General features: G+C 40.5%; 3 protein-coding genes across 3 annotated transcripts in view; all 3 read left to right on the plus strand.

The window, feature by feature from the left end:
• LOC143853511 (calmodulin-binding protein 60 B-like) overlaps nucleotides 1-2,346 on the plus strand; it is a 13,554-nt gene extending 11,208 nt beyond the window's left edge. The window contains exons 5-8 of the mRNA XM_077363305.1: nucleotides 516-682; nucleotides 791-1,000; nucleotides 1,617-1,755; nucleotides 1,843-2,346. Of these exons, the coding sequence (XP_077219420.1) occupies nucleotides 516-682; nucleotides 791-1,000; nucleotides 1,617-1,755; nucleotides 1,843-2,141 (815 nt within the window). The 3' untranslated portion in view covers nucleotides 2,142-2,346. The remainder of the gene's footprint in view (nucleotides 1-515; nucleotides 683-790; nucleotides 1,001-1,616; nucleotides 1,756-1,842) is intronic.
• LOC143853510 (calmodulin-binding protein 60 B-like) overlaps nucleotides 1-2,745 on the plus strand; it is a 35,121-nt gene extending 32,376 nt beyond the window's left edge. The window contains exon 9 of the mRNA XM_077363303.1: nucleotides 2,517-2,745. Within this exon, the coding sequence (XP_077219418.1) occupies nucleotides 2,517-2,533 (17 nt within the window). The 3' untranslated portion in view covers nucleotides 2,534-2,745. The remainder of the gene's footprint in view (nucleotides 1-2,516) is intronic.
• A 13,700-nt stretch (nucleotides 2,746-16,445) lies between these two features.
• LOC143852297 (calmodulin-binding protein 60 B-like) overlaps nucleotides 16,446-22,500 on the plus strand; it is an 11,643-nt gene continuing 5,588 nt past the window's right edge. Inside the window, exons 1-4 of the mRNA XM_077361696.1 lie at nucleotides 16,446-16,578; nucleotides 16,740-16,914; nucleotides 17,164-17,221; nucleotides 17,679-17,731. Of these exons, the coding sequence (XP_077217811.1) occupies nucleotides 16,823-16,914; nucleotides 17,164-17,221; nucleotides 17,679-17,731 (203 nt within the window). The 5' untranslated portion in view covers nucleotides 16,446-16,578; nucleotides 16,740-16,822. The remainder of the gene's footprint in view (nucleotides 16,579-16,739; nucleotides 16,915-17,163; nucleotides 17,222-17,678; nucleotides 17,732-22,500) is intronic.

The following is a 22,500-nucleotide window of genomic DNA, read 5'->3' on the forward strand; positions in this document are numbered from 1 at the left end:
TGGTGGTTCTTGAAGGTCAACCTCTAGTATTAGCTCACTGTGCTTGCTTATTTTGATTAAACCATAGTTTCAAAACTCCCCGCGTCATTGTTGACCCGCTCGAGTTGACTCCCTTTTACCCTGGCCGCATTCTTATCTGGGTCCACATTTTGCGGTTCATAGTCAATCAAAATTCCTTTGATTCTCCTGAGTAATGACCACATCTACCGAGTACTCAGATCGCCCCACGTCTCCAGTGGACTGGGATTTAATTTGGCCATGTTTTGGTCCTCAAATATTTCTTGCTCGAAAATTACATTTCTCGGTAGCCAACTGATCTGCATCTCATTCCAGTTGAAGGTATTTTTTCTATATCTTTTCCTTATTGTGCTCAATTGAGACAATTTAGCAGGTTTGAACTCTTGGAAAACAATTCAAATGTATTTGAACTGCATGACCTTAAAACCATGATATATCAAGTATTTGCTTAACGATCACTTGTGTACTGAGATCAAAATGTTTAACGTATATTTCAGCAAAGAGGAAGCGTTATCCTCCATTCTTGGGCGATGGGATATATCGTTTGGAAAACATAGCGAAGGGTGGTGTTTTTCAGAGCAAGCTGACCGCGGATAATCAAGAGATCAAAACAGTTCAGGAGTTCCTGAGGCATTTGGTTACCGATCCTGAGGGCCTTCGCAAAGTATGAAAACTGTTTAGCATTGATAATAATACTAGAAGCGGTTTGTACTTAAACAATTTGGTTCAAGTATTAAAAATCCTCTGTTTTTTTATCATGTTCATACTGTAGAAACTAGGTAGCCGTATGACGCAGAAGAATTGGGAAGCAACAGTTAGGCATGCGATGACCTGTGAGTTAGATTCCAATCAGTACAGGTACAATGGTGTTGTCGGTGAAAGGCCGGTTGGACTCCTCTTCAATTGCATATATGAGGTTCTTGGGGCAGCATTTGATGGCCATACTTATCAGAGCCTGGATAATCTCACTGCTTCTCAGAACGTATGTATTTGGATCCAGAAATCCATTTTAATGAATTAGTCTCTTGTATTCTTACATCAGCACATAATTAGATTTTGGTAGGAGTTGCCTTGTTTCCCACCACCCTTATTACCTAACATAACTTGGCTACCTAGTTATAGGGTTGTGGTGGGAAGCCAAAATGATAGAGGGCTCTTTTTCTCAATTGGGTTGCTCTTGTGTAGGTCTTGGTTGAGAGGATAAGGGAAAGGGGTACACTTTATGGGTTTCAGGTTAATCCATCATAATTCTCGTATTTTGTTTTCTTATAGTGGAAGATCATGTTCTTGCCCTTTGGATGTAGGCATCTTGGCCAAACCACATAAAACCTCGTGTGCACCTTGTGGTTTGTTTCTTTTGACTATTTCATTTCTTTGCGCACAATCAGATCGGATTTTGTCCATCGGATTTCTCAACAGATTTGTCTAGCTTCTGATAGAGTGTTTAGAGATTAACAAGAACTATCCTCTCAACTACCCGCCAAATGAAGGGCATAGTCCATTGGTTTCACATTTTCTGAATTCCATGGATGTTTCCTTTATCCTTCTGTTCTCAGGAAGTTTATTTATTTGCAGCTAACAGTTTCTTTAATATTTAGATTTTGGTGGAGAAATTGAAGATACAAGCATATGCGAACAAGAAAGACATAGTTCAGTTTGATGGCAACACACTAGAAGCAGCTTCCATTCCCGGATCAAGTCGAGACCTGAACACTCAATTTTTCTTCCCCCCACAAGGTAGTCTCTAAATCATGATGCTAATTCAAATGTTAACATTGCTTTCCTTTTATGTCGATTAGTAATTAAAATTGAATTTTCTGTCAGATGAACCAGCGCTAAACTACTGCGATGTTGATCCCTTGAAAGAACTGATGTCGTGGCAAGAAATACAAGAACCGCTTTCGTGGCAAAACGCTCTTCCTCAAGATCTCTCACAGATTCAACTGCAAATTTTTTCACCAATCAACAATTTTGACACTTCTTCTGTGCCTAGTAAAGCCATTGTAAAGTGGTTTAAGCTTCGTGTTAAGCTTCGTGCTGCCGTCAAATGGAGTGCCATGTGGAAGAATGTGCGTGCTACAAGAATGAACAACGAATTTGCGGGTGGGGTGTTTGTTTACTGATTGTTTGAGTATATAGCAGTCATAATTCGCTTCTAAGATTTGGAACCACGAAACTTGAATTCATTATATAGTGCAAACTATTTGGCATGGCAGACTATTTGAAGATTTTAGTAAAGTATGTGTGGTTTGATTTTCAGACTATATAGCCTGTAACAGACTATTTGAGGATTTTAATAAAGTAATGTGTGGTGTGATTTTCAGACTATATAGCTTGTAAATTATCTTTACGGGCCTAAAATTTATATCTCGAGGCACAAAACATAGGATGTTACTAATATATTGTTGGATATGTATTGCTTTCCAAGGCTACTGTTATAATCAATCATCTCTCTCTCGCTCTCTATTATTGAATTTCTTGTTACCCCTGCTTTGCAGAGAAACTGTTACCGTGACTCGAACCCGTGACCACTAGGTCACAATGGAGCAACCTTACCGTTGCGCCAAGGCTCGCCCTCGCCAGACCCCGCAATGGCGGGAGCCCTGTGCACTGGGCCGCCCCTTTTTTTTCTTTAATTTTTTTTTGTGTTATCAACATTATGGATCTTTCTATTGGTATAATTCTGTCTCATTGGGAATAACTATATAATGTAGAAATTTAATATGAGGGATACTCTCAATTGTGAGAATCTATATGCACCTCAATGGAGGAGTTGGATACAACCTTCTGGGTCAGTTTGGCACGTATTGTCAAGTGAAGTAGTCTCCTGGTGTGCAGTCTCATTAATTACAAAAACTCCAAGGTTCTGTCTTGTTAAACTTAAGCATAGAAAGTGACCCTCAAACCTATGGAGAAGCCATAAAGTCTCGAGATACTGCCTTTTGGAAAGAAGCAATTAATGACGAAATGGATTCTATCATGAGTAATAAAACTTGGATTTTGGTTGATCTACCACCTGGGTCTAAACCTATAGGATGTAAATGGATCTTCAAGAAGAAGATCAAAGTAGATGGGACCATAGAAAAGTTTAAGGCAATGTTAGTTGCCAAAGGGTTTACTCAAAAACCTGGTATTGATTACTTTGACACATATGCACCTGTTGCTAGGATTTCTACCATTAGAGTGTTGATTGCCCTTGCTTCCATATACAAACTTCACATTCACCAGATGGATGTTAAAACCGCATTCTTAAATGGTGAACTTGATGAAGAAGTGTATATGGAACAGCCTGAGGAATTTATTCTGCCAGGCCAAGAGCATAAAGTATGTAAGCTTATCAAATCTTTGTATGGGCTTAAGCAAGCCCCTAAATAATGGCATGAAAGATTTGATAAAGTCTTAGTGTCAAATGGTTATAAGATACATCAATCAGATAAATGTATATACAGTAAATTTAAGGGTGGCAAAGGTGTTGTTATTTGTTTATATGTTGATGACATGTTAATTTTTAGTACTGACATTGAAAGCATTCAAAGTACTAAATTATTTCTTTCTCAAAACTTTGATATGAAAGATATGGGTGAAGCTGATGTGATTTTGGGTATTAGAATCATAAGACAGGATAATGGTCTTATTCTAACACAATCACATTATATTGAGAAAGTTCTCAAAAAGTTTAACCATTTTGAATGTTCACCCATTTCAACACCTTTTGACCCAAATATAAAGTTGTATCTTAATACTGGTAGGACTATTTCTCAACTAGGGTATGCTAGTGTAATTGGTAGTCTTATGTATGCTATGACTTGTACTAGGCCAGACATAGCATTTGCTGTAGGTAAACTTAGTAGGTTTACCAGTAATCCTAGTTTTTCTCATTGGAATGCAGTCTATAGAGTTTTAAAATATTTAAAGAAAACTATAGACTATGGTTTATGTTATAGTGGGTATCCAACTGTAATAGAAGGATACTCTGATGCTAGTTGGATAACTGAGCGTATAGACCATTTTTCAACCAGTGGGTGGATTTTCACCCTTGGTGGGGGAGCAGTCTCCTGGGCCTCTAAGAAACAGACATGCATAACAACTTCAACTATGGAAGCAGAGTTTATAGCTCTGGCAGCATGCTGTAAAGAGGCGGAATGGCTTCGGAATTTGTTATTGGAAATTCCGTTATGGTCTAAACCAATGTCATCGATTTACGTCCATTGTGATAGTCAGGCCACACTATCAAGGGCATATAATCATGTTTATAATGGTAAGTCAAGACATATAGGACTTAGACATAGTACTATAAGAGAGTTACTTACTAATGGAGTAGTAACTATTGATTTTGTGAGATCGAGCCAAAACTTGGCTGATCCATTCACTAAACCTCTTGCAAGAGATCTGGTGTGTAAAACCTCATTAGGGATGGGGTTAAAGCCATTAACCAATAGTCACCAATGATGGAACCTCAACTCAACACTTGAATAAACATCAAGTCTTGAGTTCAATGAGTCCAAGTACATCACATGGTGTGATTGCAAGCACTATAATCTGTATTATTTGCCATCCCAAGGTAAAGTGCTTGGTACCTGTAATGTTAAAAGGAGAAGGCTGAGTATTTAAACTCTTAATAGGCTTATAACATAGTGTTGGAGTGTTTTAGTTACAGGGGCACTCTTGATAAGCCTACCTATGTGAGTGTGGGAGTGGTGCCGCTTCCTATGAGACTTGGCTAGTCTCTAGAGCGCTCATGAAACCAAGATATAGACACAAGGCCAGTACATGTGTCGATTTTTTAAAATTGCCCAAAGAAGTGAAATCTTGTGTGTGAGACGTATCCGGTTAACCAAATAAGATAGCTAGTTCAAAAATACGTCTACTATGCAATTCTGGTTAACTTTGATGTGTCCTCACTAAGTGAAGGTTCAAATCGAATGATACCTTCATCTATGCATAAGATTTCCAAGCCTGATGAGAAAATTTTCTTTGATTTTGAAAATGGTGGGGGATTGTTAGTGATTTTGGATTTTCAAAATCATGTATTAATGTTTTGGAAAAAGTTTTATCAAAAGCGTTTGGGAAAAAGAAAATATTTTCTTGGAAAAATTTCCTTTTACAAAAGGATGTAGAAGTGTAGTTGAAAAGATAGTCCCGTACTGGATGAGAGAAAAGAAAGAGAAGAGCTTATAAAGCACTACACTTTTCTATTACTTGTTTGATTGCACATTGGGTTGAACCCATGGTTGGACCCGCGGGACGGTGCAACGCACCGTTCGCACACGCGCGGCATGGGCAATGGGCTATAGGGCGCATAGTGGCGCTTTATTGGCGCTTTTTTAGGCGCACTTTGCACTTCGCACGTACGCAACGTCGCGAGGAGCGATTGGAGCCTTTAATTTTTCCAGATTTGATCTGCATTGTCGGTTGGAGGGGTGTGGGCCAAATGGTTCGTAAGCCCATCAAGCCGACCGGTTGGGTTGGGCTTCGGTTCGGGCCTAACGGTTGGCCCAACGGGGCCATAACTCCAACGGTCAAAGGGTGTGATCAAATGGGTTGTGTCCCTTCCCCCAACGGTCAAGTGCCAAGGGGGTGCGATCCACACCATAGATGGTTGATCTAACGATGACTGGGTTGGAGAGAAGTTTTACTCAAACCAACAGTCACATCTAGGATCAATCAGGACCGTTCAATATCAATGGGTGCGATCTAACGGTCAGATTTCAAACATTCTGGAAAGGTGCCCTGTAGAGGTGTTTTTCACACTGAAAAGACACCAGGTGGTCTATAAAATGTGCAGAATTGGGTCATTTCAAATAGAAATCGAATTGGCAATTCTGACAGACTTTACACTCTCTTCTACACTCCTACAAAAATCCCCAAGTATTTCTACATACTGTTTTTCTTTTGTTTACTGTTCTAGATACTGTGTTTCTGCAGAAACAGAATCTAGAGATTTCTCTAAGGCTTGAAATTTCGGAAGGGTATTTCGGGTTTGATTCCGCTAGTGCTACGCGTCATCAAACATTAGTAGGGCTTCCCTACTAGGCTTCATTGTATCTTGGAGGCAATTCGCGGATCCCCTTTGCACACTACTAGTGGGGGCGAATCTTGTCTTAAGGAAAGTGATATCACGCCTTGAAGCAACAAGTTTCTGTTTTCTATCATCAACAGTACCCTCAACAAGTTTTTCCAACACAATTACCATTATAGAGAATAGAAAAAGAGTGGAGAGTGCTAAATCACAAGATTACTTGGAAAATACCAACTTTTTCAAGTAGCTTGGAGGGAGACAGATGTCATGCTACTGCATGGGTAGACAAGGGAGAGATAAGACATATTGTCTTCTAGTAATTTGAATCAAAACTTGCAACCAACACGCTATTAGTAGATGACTTGACACCCCAAAATCAGTCAAAACACCCAGTAAACCCCCAACCCAGACGAAAAAAACTTGGCTATGCAACCCTGCGCAACGCCCAAAAATAAACTAAAAGCAGGGGGTGTAGCAATATCAACTCCATGGTCTGATAATTTTCACAACCCTTGTTTGAAATTTCCACACCCCTGTTTCCTCTTTATTTTGGGGCGTCGCGCGTTGCCCAGGAACCTCCTGCGCAACGTTGCGCAGCCAAATTTTGTTCGACCCATAACACAACCTACTTTTCATCGAGGATTGAATGGACAATTCGTTCCTATCCTTGAAGAATAGACGCTTCTTTCCTTCAACGGCAGAGCAATTGTTATAACGAATGGTTAGATTCGTGACGGGTCCTTGATGATTAGGGGAGCAAATCCGGTTGAGGCCCTGACCCAACTCGAGATAGGATTCCCTCAACCCTAACCCAACCCAACCTGGGCCTCGAGTTGAGGATGGTCAACTCTAACCCAACCCGCCTCTAAATATCTCAACCCTAACACAACCCAGCTAACCCTAAATCAGGTCGGGTCGGGTTCACCTAGGGCCAAACCAAAAAATGCAATAACTCAAAGAAAGTAGAGATAAAATTTCAGGACGGAGGCCGGGTTCGGGTCAGGTCGGGTAACCAAGGCCTCAACCCTAACCCAACCCGAAATTAAATCAGGTTGGTTTTTCCAAACCCTAACCCAACCCAACCTGTGGAATGCCAACCCAACCCGAGCCCGAGCCAAAATTCAGTTGAACATGTTGGGTTCGGGTTGAGCCCGATCCAAGTTGCACCCGATTGATGATTTGATCATATGTACGTTGGGCCCCCACCATATGTGGGTCACGTCTCATAAATGTGCCATGAAGCGGTTTAAGGCCCACATCTATATGTAAAAATTCCATTAATTTCCGAACTGTGGCCATTTGATGGCTGGGCCCACCATCTAAATTACAGTGGAAAGAAGTACTCATCACCGATGGCCCACAGCTTATGTAAACCTTTTGTGGCCATCGCTTATATTATTTCTTTACCCTTTATTTAGGGAAATGATATCCCCCACCCCCAAACGTTATTCGTTAAGTTTTATAGGCAAAGAAAAACGTTAAAGGGGGTGAATTTATCCTCAAGCAAACCATTCTCACAGAAACCGTTGGGGATATCATTTCCCTTTATTAACCCTCCATTTGGAGCAATGTTTAGAAAACAATACTGGTATTTGATGAGACCAAAAGACATGTGGGTTGCCTCATGATGTTCAACAAGATCATCAGTTTTAATTTTACCTTCCGCTTGGGGACCCTAAATTTACCTTTTATCTATCATTTTTTGGGAAAATGACGTTCCCAGACTGAAAACGTGAAGGTGGATCATCCTTTTACAAATTTCAAAAATCGTTGAAAACATCAAATCTTCGCACCAAAAATCTCTAAATTAAGTCATCAAGTGCATAAATTTAAGAAAAGATGTGAAACAACCAATTACTCCAAAAGCTTAAGCTGTTAGAGAAGGTGTTATTTAATTTTTTATACTTTAGCACTCCCCCTCACGAGTGCCTCCTCTCTTCTTTGCTCACGTGTGGGTGGTGGTGGTGGTGTTAATTGGGGGTAACCTATGGCAACAGTTATTGAGGCCCAATTCTCATTTCATAGCCCTCTTGGCCTATTGTGTGCTAAGCTTAAGGGCTATTATTGGGCTAACCCGACCCATTTACAAAGTGTAACTGTGACATTAAGCAAGATCAAATCAAAACGCATTGGTCAAGTAATGAATTAATGGCCAAATTGGTTGTGGAAATGGCAGCTCTATTTTTTAGCATGAGATCGTAGGACCCACCTCCATCGAATGAGGTAAAATCGTGGACACTATCCGATGCATAGATTTGAGTGGATTTGTGGGACTCTCCCTATAAGAACATGGTTCACAATTGTGGGCCCGACCCTATGCATAGATTTTGGTGAAGATGGTTGGCCCACTCATAGGTGAAAGTGGTGGGTCCCACCATAATGCTTGGTTTGGATAAAGAATTAAACATATCAAAACATGATTTGTAAAAGGGAAGTCATATATCAGCCCCTTTTGATTACTTGGGACACCCAGCAGCAGCAGAGTATCTATGACTGCAGAGAGGCTGATGTACTTCATGTTAGAAGGATTCAATGGAGCTGATTGCCAAGTACACTGCTGCTGGGTGTCCCAAATAATCAGAAGGGGCGGATATATCACTTCCCTTTGTAATATCGTAGCCCCTAATCTCACCAAATGATATAGAATTAACATTTTTTGCTAACTTTAATCGGGACCATCAACTTGCAGAACCCGGGTGGTCTTATAGTTTGGTGCTGAATGTACATACCATGTATGAGATAAAAGAACTTTTGAAACCAACAAATTTAACTTGTTTGGGCAAAACCCAAAACATGGCTCAAGGACCAACAATTATCCGATCTAGGTGTTCACGATGACATTTTTCTGTATGATAGCCAGTCAGATCACCTGATCCGATCTACCTGGGTCCGCAGACATGACAAAAGAGGGGCCTAGAAAGTGCCTTAGGAAACGGCTAAGTACTTTTACGATCAAAAGTAAAAGACAACTTTTGGGTCTAAGGGTGTCAATTTTGGCTCGGGCTCGGAAGCTCGCTCAAGCTCGGCTCGAAAAAAGCTCGGCTCGAATCCTTAATGAGCCGAGCCTAGCCAGCTCTCCAGGCTCGTTAAGCTTAACGAGCCGAGCCCGATTTAGGCCAGGCTCGGCTCGGTTCGTTAAGGCTCGTTAAGAATTTAATATATTTAAATATATATATTATATATTAATATATATACTAAAAGGGTTGTCCAGGGAGTGAAAGGGGGAGGCAAAATATGTCACTTCATTTTAGGAACCCCATTTGTTACTTGGACCACCCCCCATAGTGTAAACAAAGTAGTCAAATTACACTATATAGGGCTGTTCAGGGAAGATGAGGTGTGAACTTAATATAATCCAAGCTCGGTAAGGCTCGCGAGCCTGACCGAGCCGAGTCGAGCCCGAGCCTGGTTCGAGCCCGAGCCGAGCTTTGGAGCTTAACGAGCCGAGCCGAGACTGGCCAAGCTCGGCTCGGCTCGGCTCGTTTACACCCCAAATTGGGTCTTACAAGAGGCCATACGTGGGTTTTATACATAAAATCAAGACCATTGATTTTATATAGAACATCATTTCGTGACCCACATGATTTCCTTCCCATCCCAGAGAGCCATCCTATGCTTAAGATAAAAGGAATACAGAAAAAAGTAATTAATTAACTTTTCTTGGGTCAGGGCCGAAAAACTAGGGGTGCAACTCTGGCGGGTTGGGTTGGGTTGGCGGGGTTGGGTCGGGTTGAGGCCAACCCAACCCAACCCGAAAACTTCAACCCCCCAACCCTAACCCAACCCAACCCGAGTTTCAACCCGGCTTGGCTAATCCAACCCAACGCAAATTGATTTTTCCCTAACCCGAACCCAACCCGACCCAACCCAACCCGATTTCCCAAGTTGGGTCGGGTTGACCATGACATCACCTGCTTTGTTCAGAAAATAAAGACTAAAAGTCAACAAAATGTTTTGTTTGCCTTTACTTTTTGGATATAAGTTAATAGGAAATATTAAATAAGTATTATATTTGTAAGGATGGAAAGAAAAAACAAAAAAGTCAACAAAATGTAAAATACTACAAAAAAACGTGTATACTGACATACTGTGTATATCTTTGGCGGGTTCACGGGTCGGGTCGGGTTGCCTGGTACCCAACCCAACCCAACCCGAATTTAAGTCGGGTTGCCAAATCCCAACCCGGACCCGAACCTAAGCCGAAATTGGTCAACCCAACCCGCCCAAAAATTGGGTTCAACCCGACCCAAGTTGCACCCCTACGAAAAACCTCAACCCATTGCCCGCCCTACAGGGCTCAGTGCTAGACCTGGCCGGCCCTAATTGACCCTAGTGCAAATACTTGTTAAGAATGCCAAAAATAAAGCAACCACTTATCATATAGAACAACATGATCAATAAACAGAGAAAGGAAACAAAATAAGACAATATGAATTCAACAACATGACGGGCAACAGAGACAATTAATAATAATAATCTAAAGAAACATCAATCCAAGATATTAGAAAACTAATAAAAGAAACATGCACAGATGGTTCAATTCTATAATAGAAAACTTAGGGTCGGGCCGGGTCACGGTACCCGAGGCATTAACCCAGAACCCGACCCGACCTGAGTCAGGGTCTATAAAAATGAACCCTGACCCGTCCTCAGGGTTGGAAAATCCAGCCCTTACCCTGTTCGGGATTAGGGAAGTCATATATCAGCCCCTTTTGATTACTTGGGACACCCAGCAGCAGCAGAGTATCTATGACTGCAGAGAGGCTGATGTACTTCATGTTAGAAGGATTCAATGGAGCTGATTGCCAAGTACACTGCTGCTGGGTGTCCCAAGTAATCAGAAGGGGCGGATATATCACTTCCCTTTGTAATATCGTAGCCCCTAATCTCACCAAATGATATAGAATTAACATTTTTTGCTAACTTTAATCGGGACCATCAACTTGCAGAACCCGGGTGGTCTTATAGTTTGGTACTGAATGTACATACCATGTATGAGATAAAAGAACTTTTGAAACCAACAAATTTAACTTGTTTGGGCAAAACCCGAAACATGGCTCAAGGACCAACAATTATCCGATCTAGGTGTTCACGATGACATTTTTCTGTATGATAGCCAGTCAGATCACCTGATCCGATCTACCTGGGTCCTGCAGACATGACAAAAGAGGGGCCTAGAAAGTGCCTTAGGAAACGGCTAAGTACTTTTACGATCAAAAGTAAAAGACAACTTTTGGGTCTAAGGGTGTCAATTTTGGCTCGGGCTCGGAAGCTCGCTCGAGCTCGGCTTGAATCCTTAACGAGCCGGCCAGCTCGCCATGCTCATTAAGCTTAACGAGCCGAGCCCGATTTAGGCCAGGCTCAGCTCGGCTCTGCTCGTTAAGGCTCGTTAAGAATTTAATATATTTAAATATATATATTATATATTAATATATAAACTAAAAGGGTTGTCCAGGGAGTGAAAGGGGGAGGCAAAATATGTCACTTCAGTTTAGGACCCCATTTGTTACTTGGACCACCCCCCATAGTGTAAAAAAAGTAGTCAAATTACACTATATAGGGCTGTCCAGGGAAGATGAGGGGTGTGAACTTAATATAATCCAAGCTCGGCGAGCCTTGCCGAGTCGAGTCGAGCCCGAGCCTGGTTCGAGCCCGAGCCGAGCTTTTGAGTTTAACGAGCCGAGCCGAGCCTGGCCAAGCTCGGCTCGGCTCGTTTACACCCCTAATTGGGTCTTACAAGAGGTCATACGTGGGTTTTATACATAAAACCCTAAACCCTAAACATCATTTCGTGACCCACATGATTTCCGTCCCATCCCAAAGAGCCATCCTATGCTTAAGATAAAAGGAATACAAAAAAAAGTAATTAATTAACTTTTCTCGGCCCTGACCCTGAGTCAGGGTAGAAAACTAGGGGTGCAACTCGGGTCGGGTTGGCGGGGTTGGGTCGGGTTGAGGCCAACCCAACCCAACCCGAAAACTTCAACCCCCCAACCCTAACCCAACCCAACCCGAGTTTCAACCCGGCTTGGCTAACCCAACCCAACCCAAATTGATTTTTCCCTAACCCGAACCCAATCCGACCCAACCCGATTTCCCAAGTTGGGTCGGGTTGACCATGACATCACCTGTTTTGTTCAGAAAATAAAGACTAAAAGTCAACAAAATGTTTTGTTTGCCTATACTTTTTGGATATAAGTTAATAGGAAATATTAAATAAGCATTATATTTGTAAGGATGGAAAGAAAAAACAAAAAAGTCAACAAAATGTAAAAAACTACAAAAAAAACGTGTATACTGACATACTGTGTATATCTTTGGCGGGTTCACGGGTCGGGTCGGGTTGCCTGGTACCCAACCCCAATTTAAGTCGGGTTGCCAAATCCCAACCCGGACCCGAACCCAACCCGCCCAAAAATTGGGTTCAACCCGACCCAAGTTGCACCCCTACGAAAAACCTCAACCCATTGCCCGCCCTACAGGGCTCAGTGCTAGCCCTGGCCGGCCCTAATTGACCCTAGTGCAAATACCTGTTAAGAGTGCCAAAAATAAAGCAACCACTTATCATATAGAACAAAATGATCAATAAACAGAGAAAGGAAACAAAATAAGACAATATGAATTCAACAACATGACGGGCAACAGAGACAATTAATAATAATAATCTAAAGAAACATCAATCCAAGATAATAGAAAACTAATAAAAGAAACATGCACAGATAGTTCAATTCTATAATAGAAAACTTAGGGTCGGGCCGGGTCAGGGTACCCGAGGCATTAACCCAGAACTCGACCCGGTCTGAGTCAGGGTCTATAAAAATGAACCTTGACCCGTCATCAGGGTTGGAAAATCCAGCCCTGACCCTGTTCAGGCTCAGGGCTGACGGGGCCAAACTTGCACCCCTAATTACGCATGCGCTCCCCTGCTCCCCTTATAACGTGATTTGGCATGTAAAGTGGGCAACGTTAACACTTTTTGACGTCAAATCACGTTATAAGGGGGGGCGCATGCATAATGCAGGAGGGGGGTGGAAATATCATCACTCTAAAAGAAGGCATTTTTTCAAAATTTGAACAGAAATTTCTATCGAAATTTGGTAAAATTTGGGAATTTCAGTTTCGGACTTGACAGAAATTTAAAACCATGGTTGTGACTGCCGCACCAGACCTCCATGAATGTTCATGTGGGCCGACGCACAAGTGGTATGCAAGGCGTGGGAGTGGCAGTCCGGGCTGCGGCGTTCGGCGTATCATTTTTCTCAGGGGTTTGCTAGCGTCCATCGCAAAAGGCATTTCATGAACGGCCTATTGCATGTGAGAGCAGCCACACTGTCTCACTTTTCAGCAGAGTTTGTCTTCATTCACGAGGTGGCTGCTCTCACATGCAAAAAACCACCCACGAAATGCCTTTTGGGATGGACGCTAGCAAATCCCTTTTTCTTAACATAAAACAAAGGAAAAATTGCCAATGGGGGACATCAAAATATGAGAATTGCCAACGGGGGACGCACTTTTGAAAAATTGTTAAAGACCCTTTTGAGAGTTTGATAACCCCATTTATAGGGTTGATGACCCCCTTTTAGAGACTTGATAACCCATTTCATCCCTCTCTAACAATTTTTCAAAAGTGTGTTGATCTCCCCTTCTTAGGAAGATTTTACTAGCCACCTTCTCAGGAAGCCATTTCGCGCCCCTCCTTTGCATGTAATGACAGCCACCTATGTTGACTTTTTGGCAGATTGTCTTATTCATTGATGTGGCTGTCATCACATTCAGAGGAGGGCCGCGAAATGGCTTTCCACAAAGGTGGCTAGCAAATCCCCATATTTTTACGTCAAAAGAAACCGAGCCATGTCAATATTTCAGACCGTATTTGAGCTATGATCCCTCATAAGGTTGTCAAATGGCCAAATCCACAAGCTAATAAGGCCCAAATGTTACATTATAATTGGGTTTGGGCATGATTTTTCCTAGAAGTGGAAGGGTCTGCACTAATTCCAAGCAAAAAAATAAGGCCATGCGTTTCCACTTCCAATTTGGCCACTAATTCATTACTTGACCAATGTTTTGATTTGGTCTTGCTCATTGGCACTATTATCCTTTCCTAAATGAGTCGGGCCAGTTCATTGACCCTTAAGCCTAGCACGCATTAGTCTAAGCTTGGGCTATTAAATAAGGATTGAGCCTCAATAACTGTTTGCCATGGGTTATAGCCTACTTACAACAGACTTTGCGCAATTAAAATGAACAATATTTCCTACTTCACATAGAGAATAGACAACAAAGTGGCGCCATGCCATCAAATAAATCGCCTTGCAGCTTTGCTGCATAGGCCTCCCTTTTTTCGGTAGGTAAGCTGGGAATGAACCTTTGACCTCCAGGTTGAAGAACAAAGCCTTGACCATTGAGCTAGAGGCTCAATCCCTAAAAGAAAGGGGTGCAACACGAGCACTATCTAGGAGGTCCTAGTACTACTCTCGCCCAAGCATGCTTAACTTCGGCCTCCATTTACTATAAGGGTTGTCAAGCTCTTTAGTTAAGATTGTTGTTAGAAGAACTCACACATCTGTAAGCAAATGATACAAAATTATTTTGCGATAAGGATCAGGTTTTTCATGACAGAGCAAGCACATCATGATCAAGTATCTTTTCATTTGAGACTTGCTCAAAGATGAAGTTATCAATGTTTGTTTTTGCAAAGCTCATGATCAAGTTGCGGGGATTTCCACAAACACATTCAAGTTGATACTTTCATCATAATGAAAAAGAAATTCGGCATGGAAGTGATCTAGCTTAAGTGGGCTATTGGAATTCTAAGCTTGACCACTTGACCACACCCTCTTTTTGAACTTTTACATGCTTGGAGCTTTCCACCTTCTCCATTGAACCTTGCTAGCTACATTGGGAATTTGCTATGTTGAAAATTTACTCTCAATTGATCAATAAGAAAAATTACTCGATTGAAAAAATCTTCAACCATTTTTGAATCTTTTGTTCGTAATAAATCAAACTCACATCTATCGTTTGTAATCTTATCATCTCTTTTGTATGATATATAGAGTGTATCCCATGCCTGTTTTGCTAAAGTCATTGATGAAATTCATTCAAAGATTACTCCATCCATTGCTTGATAGATGAAGAATAGTGGCTTCTTGTCCTTCTTACAATTTTATTTCAACTCAATGCATGATCCTTCGATTCTTCAAAGCTAGTCTCAACATTATCTCATCGATCTTGAGATCTATATAACATGTTCATTTGAATGCTTCATTGACTTAATTTTGTAGTTGAATCGAATAAGTTAAGGTTTCAACATATTGCTGCAAGCCATGATTCACCTTCAACCTTGCTCTGATATCACTTTATTGGAATGAAACCAACTAGATGGAAGGCGAAGATGAGATTCAAGAGAAGAAACTCATTCTCTTGATGCCAAACACATAAAAAACAAAGGCCAAGTAGTTTTTCCACTCAAAAGATGTCAAATTATAGCCTACATTTCAAATTCAAGTAAACACTTCTTAACTGTACTTAGCTTTCCTAGGTAATCTCTAACACACTATCAAATGCAAAGTATTTTTTTCAACCGGAATTTATCTAGGAACTAGGGCGCACCTGAAATTTTATAGATAGAATAAAAGAAGTACACATACCACCTTACCTCAAACCCAAAATAAAAAGAAAAATACTTACAATGAATACTAGGGATGCCCAAAGAGTCACATCTTAAAGCGCCTCTAGCCCTTCTAGGAAGGTCCTACCACTGTCAGTATGCATGATTTTCTTTTCTTTTCCAGGCAAAATTAGCTAGAGAGTAGGAACTTGATTAGCTTTTAATACTTTTGGCCTCAACTCTAAAATCAAAGATTGAAGCTACTGCCAATAATATTTAATTGACCGTGAGGAAACAAGACAAGAGAGGAGTGGTCAAGCGGTCAAATTTAGAATTTTAACTAGTTTTACCTTGTGTGAGTTTTCATCTGTGTACAAGAAATGATCTTCCATTCATATTTTTGGGATTTGCTAGCGTCTATCGCAGAAGGCATTTCTGTTAATACCCGGATAGAACTTACCCTTAAAAGCTAGCTGCTAAAGCCCGGAGGGTGCCCGAATCCTTATAAGTCCATCCACATTCGGCCTTCAACCTTTCCGATGTTGGATCTTTTGTTTCACGTGGAACCCCCAAAAATTCCACGGATGGCCTGTTGCATGTGAGAGCAGCCACACGGGCTCACTTTTCAGCAGATTTTGTCTTCATTCATGAGGTGGCTGCTCTCACATGCAATAGACCATCTGCGAAATGCATTCTGCAATATTTGCTAGCAAAGCCCCCTACCATGTATGAGCAACGAAAGTACCCTACATCTTTTGGTAGCACTTGACAAGAGTACGTAGTACAAGACCATTCAAACCCCATTCACTTACAGCAATAACCACCTTAATTTCTTAGCACCTTCTCTGCAACTTCCTCCACCGGCCATTATAAATTAACGTGTTTCTTATTCTCCTCCTTAAACGCTTTTTTTTTTTTTTTCTACTCCGTATGTCCTAAATTTGCACTTTCAGAATCTCAGATTCGGATTGTTCTCTTATCATTCTCAAATGATTTATTCTGGATTTTGTCAACTGGCCGTATTCGGCTTTAGATTTGTTTTATTCCTTTTAATCTTTTATTAAATCATATGTATCTTCTCCTCACTAGTGCAGATCGAGATGCCACTATAAATTTAACTAGGGTTTGAGCTTCAGAAAGTGTGATTTGGAATTTCATTTTGAAGCTCTCTGATGACGATTGAAAGGCATGTGGGTGAGAAAGACAAAGGCAAAGATCCCGAGTTTCCGATTCGGGAATCAAAGCGACTTTGCTTGTCTCCAACGTGAGTAGTTTGGTAGCTAAAAGTAGGAAATATTGTTATTGTTAGTGGAAATTAGGGTTATGTTTTCCTTGTATAGGTTTTTGAATTGGGTAGTGATAAATTCCCCATCTTTTCTTCCCTGGTCAGCCCCTTCTAGTGTATTTATGATTCTCTTTTTACACTAAATGGGGTGTGGAGGAGAGGAAAAGGGGGCGAATTTATCATTCCCTGAAATCCCCTTTTGAATTTCCTGTTTTGTGGGTTTTGCAGTGCTGCAGTTTCCAAAATGGTGGAAAGCGTTTGGCTTGAAACTTTTCTTCGGAATTCGGTATCTGAAAACTCAACTTAATTTCCTTATTCTCTCTCTTTAATGATATTCCCACCCCCTTTTATCATCGTACGTTCTACACTTTTGTATAAATTTGTAGCTTTTAAATACCCTTCCTTACATATAACCATCTAATTTCCTTTCACAATCTTTAGACTAATAATTAATTTCTTCCCCTTTCCATTTTATAGCCAGGATGAAAACTTAATTTCTGCACTGTTACTAGACTTGATAAAAATTCGTTTGAAAATCGAATATCCATGCATTTTAAAGTGTATAAATTATCAAATGAGCTAAATATTGTATCAGAGTTTTCTAACTTTGATATTTCACGTGATATAAGGTACAATTTCCAATGATCTTGGAAAATTTTACTGAAGTAGATTATTTTTTCTTACCCAACTCTTCATATTTTAGAGTGGATTTTGTTATGTATTTTTCTTCTTCTCTTAATTAGGTGCGAAAACCGGTGGAAGATGCAGTTCAACTCTGGATAGACTCAAGTCCGAGGTGAGAGTTCTTTAGTTTTGTCAAATTTTAGTAGCTGTTTCCATAGCTACAAATTAAGCTCCCATGAGGCAATTGTGTGTTGAACTATAAATGATTAAATAGCACCAACTCTAACAGCTTAAGCTTTAGGAGTAATTAATTGATTGTTTCACATGGTACAGGAGCAATTGTCTGATGGTAGGTCCTGGGTTCAAAATCCAACAACTCCTTTATATTAAAAATCCATGTGTATGACCAACTCAAAAGAGGGGCCACATGTGCCACTTGTACGGACCCCAAAAGAGAGGCCATATGAGAGGGACTGTTAAACGTATAAATGATTAAATAACTAACTCTAACAGCTTAAGCTTTTGGAGTAATTGGTTATTTCACATTGTGTGTGTGTTATTTTATTTTATTTTATGTACAACACGTATATCTACTTAGACATATTGTTGAGTTGGGTGTCTTGAATTCAACCCAGTTGGGGTCCGAATTACTGTGTGCGACCTGGATGCGGCCCGTTTGGCCCGGCCATTTTTAATTGATCTCAGCCTGACTAGAATAAGTTTTGTCCCGCTTTATATAAAGGAATTTTAGGGCTTATTTTTGTTTCTTGTCTTTGAGAAGTGGGTTGAGGGCTCAAAAGGGGACAAGGGGTGTATTACGGTTTCTTGTGGGTTTGGTGAGAATACAGATCTTCTCTTGTAATCTCTTTTTGTTATAGTGGATTTTCTCGTCACCTTTGCCATGGTTCTAGGCTTTTCCGAACCACGTAAATCCTTGTGCGTTTGCTTGTGTTTGATTCATTTATTTTGCCTTGCCATTTAAATTGCAGATTGCAGAGGGGTTTTTCATAATACATTCTTATTTTTCTGAATAGAAACCAACGAAAAGCATGGAAGGAAAGTTATGTGCATGTGTTTGCAAGATTAAGATGAGAGTTCAACTTCAATACAATATTGTTTTTTTTTCAACAATTTTGAATTTTTCTCTAGATTTGCAAATAATATATGAGAAATTTGGGGTTGAGCCTCTTGTTCAATTGGTAAAGACTATGTTCTTCGACCCTGAGGTCGGAGAGGTTCAATGCAAGCTTACCAACTCTATATATCTATATATATATATATATATATATATATATAGAGGAAAATGATTGTGAGCTTGAAGCTCATATAGCTTATATGAGCTTGAGGGCCCAAACACATGGGTCCCACATTTTTTGTGGTGATCCAAACCATTCATTTGCAAGGCCCCATCATAGATATGGTGTGTACCAAAAATCAGCTCCATTGGATCATCCTAACCCCTCCAAAATCGAAGGGCAAAAATGGGCAGATTTGTGGCAAACAGTGTCTGTCTATTTTGCCCTCCACTTTTGGATGGGTTAGGATGATCCTATGGAACTGATTTTTTGTACACACCCTATCTATGTAAGGGCCTTTCAAATGAATGCTTCGGATCATCCTAACAATGTGGGCCCACATGTGTTTGGACCCTCAAGCTCATATATGCTATATGAGCTTCAAGCTCACAATCATTTTCCTCATATATATATATATATATATATGAGGAAAGTGTTGGTGAGCTTAAGCTCACCAAACTTATGGTGAGCTTAAGCGCCCCAATCACATGGGTCCCACATTTTCTGTGGTGATCCAAACCATTCATTTGCAAGGCCTTATCATAGATAGAGTGTGTACCAAAAATCAGCCCCATAGGATCATCCTAACCCCTCCATTTGTGAAGGACAAAAATGGGCAGATTTGTGGACAAATAATGTTTGTCCATTTTGACCTCCACAAATGGATGGGTTAGGATGATCCTATGGAGCAGATTTTTGGTACACACCCTATCTATGATAGGGCCTTGCAAATGAATGGTTTGGATCACCACAGAAAATGTGGGACCCATGTGATTGGGCGCTTAAGCTCACCAACACTTTCCTCTATATGTGTGTGTGTGTGTGTGTGTATATATATATATATATATATATATATATATATATATATATATATATATGAGAAAAGTGTTGGTACGTTTAAGCGCACCCTTTTTTTGGTGTGCTTAGGTGGCTATAAAGCCTCCCATTGGTTCGCTTAAGTGGGACCCAAACATTTAAACGAATGGGAGTGCAGATAAGTACAAGTACTGTGCAACACCATTGGTTCGGGTACAGATGGCTGGCTAAGGCGATCCAAACCTCGTAAAGATATAAATTTTAGGCCCGTAAAGATGCCACTATAATAGGAGAGTTACTTGCTTAACTGTGCAAGTAACTTATCTACACACTAGTATTCTAGACCCATGCTATGCATGGGTGTAAAATAGGAGACCCTACCCTATCAAACAGAGGTGTAAAATGGTGGGTTCCACCCTAGTGCATAGGTTCGGGTACAGATGGTTGGCTCACCTATTCATAACATTAGATAGTGGGCCCCTCCCGTGCTAGGAATGGTTATAAAATTAAAGTGGTGAGACCCAAACTATCGAAAATGATGTGCAAAAGGTGGGCCCTGAGCTGACCTATTCATAACATTAGAGGTAAACTTGTGGGCCCCTACCGTGCTAGTAATGGTTATAAAATTCAAGTGGTGAGACCCAAACTATAAAAAATGATGTGCAAAAGGTGGGCCCTATCCAATAAAAAAAGCCTATGGAACATGGTAAGCCCATGCTATGAATTACGGACAAAGGGCTACAAAGTAGACAAACTACGGAAAAAAGAACAAAGAAAATGTACCTTTATATGACAACTAAGGAAACAACTACAAAGAAAATGCATCAACATATGACAATTACATGAATTCTTACATTGCTTTTTCCCCAAAACAAAAAAAAAGGCATGGTTTTTACCGTTCCAAAAAGCACTCACGTGACCATTAAATGCTAAAACATAGAGCCATAATGAGTAGGGGCGGAAAAACTTTTCCAAAATTGCTTTCTTGGAAAGAGCGAATGACATTTTGGAAAGTTAGCTGCACGCTAGCTTAAAATACAGTGGAGGGCATATTGTTATCTATAGAGAGAGAGAGAGAGAACGGTTTCTACACACGTGTAGATAAGTTATCTACACGCTAGCTTAAAATACAGTGGAGGGCATATTGTTATATATATATATATATATATATATATATATATATATATATATATATATATGAGAAAAGTGTTCCTGCGCAGCTGCTCAGATAGCTTATTTGAGCACCTGCTTCAAAAACTCATGTGGCCCCACATTTTTGGGGTGTTCCAAAGCATTCATTTGGAAGGCCCTTCCATGGATAGGGTGCGTACAAAAAATCAGCCCTTTAGGATCATCCTAACCCTGCCATTTGTGGAGGAAAAAAATGGTCAGAAACAGTGTCTGTCCATTTTCCCCTCCACCTTTGATTGGGTTAGGATGAGCCTATAGGGCTGATTTTTGGTACACACCCTATCCATGGAAGGGCCTTTCAAATGAATGCTTTGGATTACCCAGAAAATGTGAGCCACATGAGTTTTTGAAGCTGCTGCTCAGATAAGCTATCTGAGCAGCTGCGCATGAACACTTTTCTCTCTCTCTCTCTCTCTCTCTCTCTATATATATATATATATATATATATATATATATATATGAGGAAACTGTTGGTGAGCTTAAAGTCACCAAACTTATGGTGAGCTAGCTTGCCCAATCACATGGGTCCCACATTTTGGGGAGTGATCCAAACCATTCATTTGCAAGGCCTTATCATTATGATAGAGGGTGTACCAAAAATCAGCTCCATAGGATCATCCTAACCCGATGATCCTATGGAGCTGATTTTGGGTACACCCTCTATCTATGATAAGGCCTTGCAAATGAATGGTTTGGATCACTCCCCAAAATGTGGGACCCATGTGATTGGGCAAGCTAGCTCACCCTAAGTTTGGTGAGCTTAAGCTCACCAACAGTTTCCTCATATCTTCTATATATATATATATATATATATATATATATATATATATATATGAGAAAAGGGTTTATGCGCTCGAGCGCAGATAAGCTTATCTGCTCTCGAGCACAGAAACAGGGGGGCATTGTGGGGGTCATCCTAAGCATTCATTTGGAAGGCCCCATCATGGATGGGGTGCCTACTAAAAATCAGCTCCATTGGATCACCATAGGGTGTCCATTTGTCGGGCCAAAAAATGGACAGATACTGTTTGTCCACTATCTGCCCATTTTTTGGGCCCACAAATGGGCACCCTAAGGTGATCCAATGGAGCTGATTTTTGGTGGACACCCGATCCATGAAAGGGCCCATCAAATGAATGTTTTGGATCCCACCAAAAAATGTGGGCCCCCCTGTATCTGTGCTCGAGCGCAGAAACCCTTCTCTCTTTGTATAAAGGTTTTTGAGCGATACCTCAGATAGCTTATCTAAGCAAAGCTCATATAAATAGGGTAGGTAGCTATGTTGTTTGGGTTATATTACATATTGATTCTATAGGACCTAAGAAATCATCTCCATAGGATCATAGTAAGCGTTGATTTTTGGAGATTTAAAATGGACGTCTAGAAAATGGGTCCATTTTGTGCTTGTACAGATCGAATGGTTAGGATGATTGTATGGAGATGGTTTGTTAGGAACATCCTATCTATGTCAGATTCTAAGAAATGAATGGGTTAATTGGATGAGTCAAATAACATGGGAGATGGTGTATTTATAGTGGCTTGCTCAAATAAGCTATCTGAGCTATACCTCAGAAAACTCGCCCCCTATATATATATATATATATATATATATATATATATATATATATAGAGAGAGAGA

The sequence above is a fragment of the Tasmannia lanceolata genome, unplaced genomic scaffold, assembly GCF_043159265.1.
Source record: "Tasmannia lanceolata isolate RefF3 unplaced genomic scaffold, GAP_Taslan_0.1 ptg000019l, whole genome shotgun sequence".
In the NCBI taxonomy this organism is placed as follows: domain Eukaryota; kingdom Viridiplantae; phylum Streptophyta; class Magnoliopsida; order Canellales; family Winteraceae; genus Tasmannia; species Tasmannia lanceolata.